The sequence below is a fragment of the Oratosquilla oratoria genome, chromosome 12 (assembly GCF_046742065.1).
Source record: "Oratosquilla oratoria isolate Oo_2021 chromosome 12, ASM4674206v1, whole genome shotgun sequence".
Classification (NCBI taxonomy): Eukaryota; Metazoa; Arthropoda; class Malacostraca; order Stomatopoda; family Squillidae; genus Oratosquilla; species Oratosquilla oratoria.
Genome location: NC_134788.1, coordinates 41,804,330 through 41,813,355, shown reverse-complemented (window position 1 = coordinate 41,813,355; position 9,026 = coordinate 41,804,330). Strand labels below are relative to the sequence as shown.

At 39.4% G+C, this 9,026-nt stretch overlaps 1 protein-coding gene across 2 annotated transcripts; it reads left to right on the top strand.

The window, feature by feature from the left end:
- Nucleotides 1–3,381: 3,381 nt before the first annotated feature.
- Nucleotides 3,382–9,026, top strand: LOC143030713 (uncharacterized). 2 transcript variants are annotated; one of them, XM_076193903.1, is made up of 3 exons: nt 3,382–3,558; nt 8,613–8,696; nt 8,736–9,026. In XM_076193903.1, the coding sequence occupies exons 1-3, from the start codon at nt 3,444–3,446 to the stop codon at nt 8,939–8,941; spliced, it is 405 nt and encodes a 134-aa protein (XP_076050018.1). In that variant the 5' UTR covers nt 3,382–3,443; the 3' UTR covers nt 8,942–9,026. The 2 variants fall into 2 exon arrangements, with proteins under 2 accessions (XP_076050018.1, XP_076050017.1); XM_076193902.1 differs by having other exon boundaries at nt 8,613–9,026.

Here is a 9,026-nt window from a genome sequence, read left to right as displayed (position 1 = left end):
TATTCTATTATTATTATCATTATTACTATTATTGTTATTATTGGGAACAAGGTGGATTTTAATGATGAAGAAAAAAATCCGACTTTTGGTCGTCACCACCCAGAGAGAGAGAGCCTACGTCGACATTTCTAATGGTTTAGCTAGAAATACCTTACACGACAAAACGGATGCTGCATAGGGAATGCATAAAATCAAATGCATGGAAATAAACGCGATACTTGCATACTAGGAGCCCTGGAACGATTACAAGACTTGATCGCGACATCATGCAAATGTCGACATTTCCAATTTGTCGAAATTTCCAAAGGTTAAGCTAGAAATACCTTATACGACAAAACGGACACTGCATAGGGAATACACAAAATAAAATCATGGAAATAAACGCTATACTTGCATACTAGAAGCCCTGGAACGATTCCAAGACTTGAACCCGACATCATACAAATGACATTTCCAAATTGTCGAAATTTCCAAAGGTTAAGCTAGAAATGCCTTACACGACGAAGCGGACATTGCATAGGGAATGCATAAAATAAAATCATGGAAATAAACGCGATACTTGCATACTAGGAGCCCTGGAACGATTACAAGACTTGAACGCGACATCATGCAAATGTCGACATTTCCAAATTGTCGATATTTCCAAAGGTTTCACTAGAAATACCTTACACGACAAAACGGACGTTGCATAGGGAATAAATAAAATAAAATAATGAAAATAGATGTGATATTTGCATATTGGGAGCCCTGGAACGATTGCAAGACTTGAACCCGACATCATACAAATGACATTTCCAAATTGTCGAAATTTCCAAAGGTTAAGCTAGAAATGCCCTACGCGACGAAGCGGACATTGCATAGGGAATAAATCAAAGAAAATAATGGAAATAAATGCGTAATTTGTATACTGGGAGACCTGGAACGATTACAAGACTTGAACGCGAGTGGACGCGACAGCTAAGGAGGGCTACGTGACTGCGGCGTCATCTGTTTAACCACACGACAAACTCGAACGAGTAAATTATTTTATTTGTTCTGTTCGTTTTTCCTCAAGAAAAAGTGTGTGTGTGCCTGCCTTTATTTTATTTTTTCTTGTTGGTTTACTGGTGGTTAGTGGTATTCATTTTAGCGCCATTTCCATTTTCACGGCAGAAAAATACTCAAGAAGTAAGACGGCCATTGCTAACGGGTAAGCGCGCGAAGACAAAGTGTGCATAAGTGCTTGGCTTCTTTAATATTCAACTTCCTGTCGTTTGAATATAATTTTTCCCCGAAAACAACAACGCACCTGTCTGTCTGTTCACATCTTGTCATAATATCGACATTCTTGCGGTGGATGCGACTCCCTGCCCCCTCAACGCCTTCTCTTGCTTCCACGTCTTCTCGACCCCCTGGGACTGTTCGCCCGCCCCCCTCCCCCCGGGCCATTTCCATCCTTGGATAACTCGCCCCATTGAAATAAAACAGTCTATTAATGTAAAAATTGGCTTAAATCGTGTTTAAAATGTTTATGAATAAATGCAGCAAGTTTTAATGGGTTTGGTAAAAGGAATCTGATATTCTGTTCTAATAATCTACCAGCTGAACTATAATCTTTCTATCGACAACTTATGGATTCTACTTGTTTTCTTTATATCTTATTGTAGACATTTGATTATGTTTTCTCTTTTTATTCATATTTTACATAATACTTCTTTATGTATATTTTGTAATATTAATTTTGTGATGGTTATGTACCGTGTCGTATTCCAATGGTATCATGAATCTGTTATCTGAAATGTTGACATTGAACTGAAATTGTTTACCAATTTCCTCAACCAGCCGATAAACATCTTAAAAATTATTTGTCAACTGTTGCATCAATAGACTGTTTTAATTCGATGGGGGAGAAATGTCTATGATTGGGAGGCATCTAGGGGGCGAAAAGACTAGATACCGTTCTCTCTCTCTTTTTTCTCTCTCTCTCTGACCCTTTTAACGCCATTTCTTAGCCACACTTCCCCCACAACCGCCCTGGGGGGCAGAAAGTGTCGACTGACCTACATCGAGCGTTGGCGGGAAGACGCGCCAACGTGATCGATATGTGATCGATAATAGAGATCTTGACGACTCGACAATCGACTTCAATTTTTTATTCTTCGATTCGATGTGGACTTGAGCCTCAGCCGAATAAAATGGGTTGAATTCATTAGGAAAAATAAAGATACGATGGCGACATTCCAGGCGAGATTTCATTCGAATAAAGGAAAATTATAAAAAGAATTAGTTTCCTTTAGTAGACGACGACATGACGTCATACGCGACGTCGCCTCTGTAGAAAACGATAATTTCATACATTTTTATAGTGTTTGCGTATGATTATATATATATATATATATATATATATATATATATATATATATATATATATTACAAAAATAAAAAGCAGACGGTGAAGAGAAAGAGGATAAGGAAGAAGAGGAGGAGGAGAAGGAGGAGGAGGAAGAGGAGGAAGACAATTAATGGAGGCGCATTGAAGAAAAATCAGCCCACACATGCATCCTTGCAGGATGATCTCTCCCTCTCCCTGCCCCAGACTAAAGCGGGCTACCCTTCGCAATTTAATCTAATCAGACAACACCCCACCTCCTCCTCCTCCTCCACCTCTTCGTCTTGCACCTCCTCTTTCCCTCCTCCACCTCCTCCTCCTCTTCTTCCTTCACCTCCATATCCTCCTCCACCACCACCTCCTCCTTCTCCATCCGGTTGACATATTCTCGTCCGGTATCAGAGTGACGTCACATAATCTCAAATGACGTCATTTCCCTTCCGGCGAAACAATGACGTCACAAAACATTGACGTCATAGAAAATGACGTCATGGAAGAAACAGTGACATCATGAAAACAATGACGTCACAAACATTGACGTGATAGAAAATGTCGTTATGGAAAACCAATGACATGTAAATCAATTACGTCATGGAACAAATGTGACGTTATAAAACAGTGACGTCACGGGAAAACAATGACGTCATGAAAAAAACAGTAACGTCATGGAAAGGCTACCGAACAAGTTTCCTACATTCGAGATTTTTTTTTTTTTCTATAACGCCCCTACGGGCCAGATCCACGCCTCCACTCAGAGAAGCGCGACTCTTCCGCCTGAGTCGGTGACTCGGCTGAGTCCACTCTACGCCTGTTCTACGCCACGCAGAACACCATTATTATTATTATTATTATTATTATTATTATTATTATTATTATTATTATTATTATTATTATTATTATTATTATTATTATTATTATTATTACTATTATTATCATTATTATTATTACTATTATTATTATCATTATTATTATTATTGTTATTATTATAATTTTCATTTCAGGATCGAATGCATAGCAGATATGACGTCAGACCCCCTGAGGCGATGACGTCATAGACCGCGGAGTCGAATGCGCCATGGGGGACCCACGACCCCTGAGGGGAAGCGGCGATGTCGCCATCTTGTTGGCCCTGGGAGTTGCTGTCGTCGTCGTCGTGACGTCACTCGGACCCGCACATGCACTGTCCCCAGGTGAGAGAGAGAGAGAGAGAGAGAGAGAGAGAGAGAGAGAGAGAGACTATAAAACTATAAATACGAATATAAATTTTAGCGCAATCACACGCAAGTCTAGCGTACGTAATGCATGAATGACGTACACAGCAGTGGCCACACCCCCCCCCCCCCCCGTGCACACACACATACACAGATACGCACATACAAAGAGGAGGCAACCGCATCGTCATGGTTAAGTTATGAGCTTAGTGGAGCGTTTCAATGACCGACAACGTACCATGACGTCACTCTAATACCGACCGACCGACTCCCAGGCGACATGACGTCATTTCCCCTTCAAAGGTTCACAACCGTTTTATCTATGATTATATTCCTGTTTTACTTATCCATTTTATTAATTCGTTTATTAATTTGTATGTTCATTTAATAATTTATCTTATAAATGACCGACAACGTACCATGACGTCACTCCCGTATCGACCGACCGACTTCCAGGCGACATGACGTCATTTCCTTTTCAAATGGTTACAGCAGTTTCTAATTATAAATAGAAATAAAAATGAAATAAAAAATGTCTCTAAATTGCCTTGGTCACGGTCGACGACTTTTGTGAAGAAGTCGAGCACTGAGTGACAGTCACTCCAGAATCCGCATTCAAGATAACAGAAGAAGAGGCGATAGCGATTATTCTGCTCGACTGCAACACCGATTACCAGCAATCCACCGCCGTGGATTCATTGGAGGACATAAAGTTGGAGGAAGACATCTTAAGCAAGCCGAAGGAAGAGAATAGGGAATTTCGCGACAATTTAAAGGAAGAGAATAGGTAACTGCGCCAGAAGTTGGAAAGCATACTGACAGAGATCAAACGTATGAGTGATGAAGACACGGATGGCGGGCAGAAGACACCAAAACGTAAATCAATAAGCGTGGATAAATACGCTGACGGGACACACGACAAAGAATGCAACCCTCCAGCGGCTATAAAGCGTAATATTACATGTGTGATTAAATGAAAAGCATGTTTTGCATAAACTTCTTTTATTTACACATCTGGGTTAACAAAGGGGGGCAGGCCAAGCAACCTGGCGTAGCCAGGTGCGGCGAAGCCACTGCTTGTTATTCAAAAATATATTCCTATTTTATTGATCTATTTTATAATTTTTTTCATCCATTTGTATATTCATTTAATAATTTATATTATCAATGACCGACAACGTATCATGACGTCACTCCCACACCGACCAACCGATGCCCAGGCGACATGACGTCATTTACCCTTCAAAGGACTACAGTCGTTATATCTATATATATATATATATATATATATATATATATATATATATATATATATATGTATATATATATATATATATATATATCTATATATATGTTCCTTTTTTATTTATGTATTTTATTAATTAATTCATTCATTTGTATATTCATTTAATAATTCATATCATACACATACATGTAACGACAGCTATCCATGACGTCACTCCAATACCGACCGACCAGGCGACATGACGTCATATTCTCTTCAAAGGATTATATTTGTTTTGGCTATTGGTATACTCCTATTTCATTTATTTATTTAATTAATTCACTGATCTGTGTATTCATATTTCTTTTGTCTATTTCATCCAGTAATTCATTGATGTTTATATTTATCATATTTGTCTTACACATCTAATCGAAGGACAGTTGAAAGCGTTAGCTTGACGTATTTCCACGCTTTGCCATTCAAATTATTATTATTGTTAATGTTATTATCATTATCATTATTGTAATTATCATTGTTATGATTATTGTTATTACTATTGTTATTGTTATATTATTATCATTGTTATTATTATTATTATTATTATTATTAACAATATTATTATTATTATTATCATTATTATTATTATTATTATTATTATTATTATTATTATTATTATTATTGTTTTTATTATTATTATCATCATCATTATTATTATTATTATTATTATTATTATTATTATTGTTATTATTATTATTATTATTATTATTATTATTATTATTATTATTATTATTATTATTATTATTAATATTATTATTATTATTATCATTATTATTATTATTAATATATTATTATTATTATTCCTTTTTTTCCTCATTTAAGCAGTTCACTCTAAGAAGAAGTTGAGAGAGGAGTGGGAGAGAGTAAAGGATAGAGTAGAACTAGGAGTGGAGGAGGAATGGGGATGGTTCAAGGAGGGAGTCACAAGGTGTGCAAAAATGGTGTGTGGAACAAGGAGGGCGGGAGGAAATAGAAGGAAGGGTAGTGAGTGGTGGGATGAGGAAGCAAAGAAGGGTGTAGAAGAGAAGAAGCAGGCATTCATAGATTGGCTACAAATTAGGACGAGGGAATCGTATGAGAGGTACAAAGTAAAGAGAAGAGAAATAAAGCATAAGATAAAGGAAGCAAAGAGGAGAGCAGATGTGAAATGGGGTAAGAGTATGACAGAAAATTTTGAAAGTAATAAAAAGATGTTTTGGAAGGAAGTTAAAAGAGGAAGAGGAGGCGAATCAAGTAGAGAAGAAAAGGTAAAAGGTGCAGATGGAGAGATGATAATGGAAGAGAAGGCAGTGAGAGGACGGTGGGCAGAGTATTTTAGGGAGTTGCTAAATGTGAAGGAGGATAGGGAGGGAAAGGTAGTTGCAGTGGGAAGCGCTAAGAAAATGAGAGTGATGAGTGAGGAAAATGGAGGAGAAATAAGGAAGGATGAAGTGAAAGCAGCTGTTAAGATGATGAGAGCAGGTAAGGCACCTGGGTTGGATGGATGCCATGCAGAATGTCTGAAGAAAGGAGGTACAGTTATGGTGGACTGGCTGGTGAGGTTGTTTAATGTTTGTTTAAGAGAGGGTAGAGTGCCGGAGGACTGGAGGAGTGCCTGTATAGTTCCGCTTTACTAGGAAAGGGGGACAAGTGTGAGTGTAGTAGTTACAGAGGGATCATCTTGTTGAGTGTAGTTGGGAAGGCTTATGGGGGGGTCTTGATGGAGAGGATTAGGAGAGGAACAGACGGAGTAATTGGTGAGGAACAGTGTGGTTTTAGGACAGGTAGAATTTGTGTAGATCACATTTTTGTGGTAAGACAGATATGTGAGAAAGCTATAGGAAAGGGGAAGGATGTTTTTTGGGCTTTTATGGATCTGGAAAAGGCTTACGACAGGGTAGACAGGAAGGCACTGTGGGAGGTACTGCAGATATATGGGATAGGAGGAAAGCTTCTGGGAGCAGTCAAGAGTTTTTATGAGAGTAATAGAGCTTGCGTTAGGATTAGAAATTGAGAGAGTGAATGGTTTGAGGTAAAGGTGGGACTTCGTCAGGAGTGTGTTATGTCGCCCTGGCTGTTCAACTTGTACATGGATTGGGTGGTGCGTGAGGTGAATGCAAGGGTGGTGGGTCAGGGGTTGGAGATGATTAAAGAAAATGGAGAAAAGTGGGAGGTGAGCCAGTTGTTGTTTGCTGACGACACTGCGCTTGTAGCAGGATCAGAGGAGGGATTGAGGAAGTTAGTGACAGAGTTTGAGAAGGTGTGTGAAAGAAGGAAGCTGAAGATAAATGTGGGCAAAAGTAAGGTGATGAGATGTACAAGGGGAGAGAGTGACAGAAGGCTGGAAGTGAGCATTAAGGGTGAGAAACTGGAGGAAGTGGATAGTTGTAGATACTTGGGTGCGAATGTGACAGGAAAGGGAGGAGTGGGGGTGGAGGTAGAATGTAGATTGAGAGAACCGAGTAAATGCCTTGGTGTATTAAAAAGTGTAAGGAGAAATAGACATCTGGGAATGGATGTTAAGAGGAGGTTATATGAAGGAGTGATTGTGCCAACAGCAATGTACGGGGCAGAAACATGGAACACGAGAGAGGAAGAAAGAAAGAGTTTGAATGTGTTTGAGATGAAATGTCTGAGAAGTATGATAGGGGTTACTAGGCTAGATAGTGTGAGAAATGAGGAGGTGAGGAGGAGAACAGGGATGGAAAGGGAGCTGGGAGATAGGGTTGATGAAAGACTATTAGGATGGTTTGGACACATGGAAAGAATGAGTGAAGAAAGATTAGTAAAAGAAGGGTGGAAGGCGGAGGTGGAAGGAGTGAATATGAGGAGGCGTCCTAGGATGAGATGGATGGATGGGGTGAAAGGGGCTTTACAAAAGAGAGGAATGTCTGTAGAGGAAGGACGGGAGAGGACAGAAGATAGGGGTGAATGGAGAAGAGTTGTGTATAGATGAGGCTGTGATGCATGAGGGGGAGTGGGTGGGGGATGGGGGGTGAGGAAGTATGTATGAGAAAATTTTGACGCAGCCTGAAGGGATTTCTCCCCGTCTTCTCCTTTCCTGCATGAGGGGACGGAGAGGGGGGTCGCCGAATTTATGAAGCGGCCTTGCTGTGGATGTGCTGTGTCTTGCGACACTGCTTCTGACCCAGGGCAGTGGAAAGGATGCAGGGATGACCCGTCATCCAGGAGGTGCCAAGATAAGAGTGAGGGAGGAGGGTGGAGGGGAGTGGAATATATAGGAAATGGAATGGGTGGGAGTGGTTTCTATGCCTTTTTCTTTTTGGATACCCCCCGTATAAGGGGGAAAAAGCCTTTGGTATATGTATGTATTATTATTGTTATTACTATTGTTATTACTATTATTATTATTAATATAATTATTATTATCATTATTATTATTAATATAATTATTATTATTATTATCATTATTATTATTATTATCATTATTATTATTATTGTTATTATTATTATTATTATTATTATTATTATTATTATCATTATTATTATTATTATCATTATCATTATTATTATTATCATTATTATTATCATTATCATTATCATCATCATCATCATCATCATCATCATTATTATTATTATTATTATCATTATCATTACTTCTAATAAAATTTCTATATTATTTCTATATTTTTTCTTATAAACTTCTACGTAGATGATAACATATTTTTGGGGCGGGGGGGGAGGGGGAAGTATAATCTCCCCCTCCCCCACCTACTCTTCCACTCCCTTCACGTCCTCCTCCTCCTTGCAGATCCAGACGAAGGTCCTCCACAAGCTCCTCCTTCAGAAGCTCCTTCAGGTCGTTCTTCAGGTCGTCCTACAAGTCCTACTTCAGGTCATCCTTCAGAAGCTCCCCCTTCAGAAGCTCTTTCAGGTTCTACTTCAGGTCATCCTTCAGAAGGTCTACAGGTTCCTGATGTCCTTCTTCTACAGGCTGCTCTTCTTAGGGGGGATCAAGTCGAGCCCATGGGTAAGTTATCCCACGCCCATTCACACCCACTCACGCCCACTAACTCACGTCCCATAACTCACGCCCACTCACTCACGCCCCATTCACACCCACTAAATCACGTCCCATAACTCACGCCCACCCATTCACGCCCATCCACTCACGCCCCATTCACACCCACTCACGCCCACTAACTCACGTCCCATAACTCACGCC

What these genes read in the sequence shown, in the direction of transcription:
- LOC143030713 (XM_076193902.1), top strand. Translation starts at nt 3,444, where the DNA reads ATGGGGGACCCACGACCCCTGAGGGGAAGCGGCGATGTCGCCATCTTG. An exon ending in CGCACATGCACTGTCCCCAG is followed by an intron (nt 3,559 to 8,612) that starts GTGAGAGAGAGA and finishes TCCTCCTTGCAG; the next exon opens with ATCCAGACGAAGGTCCTCCA.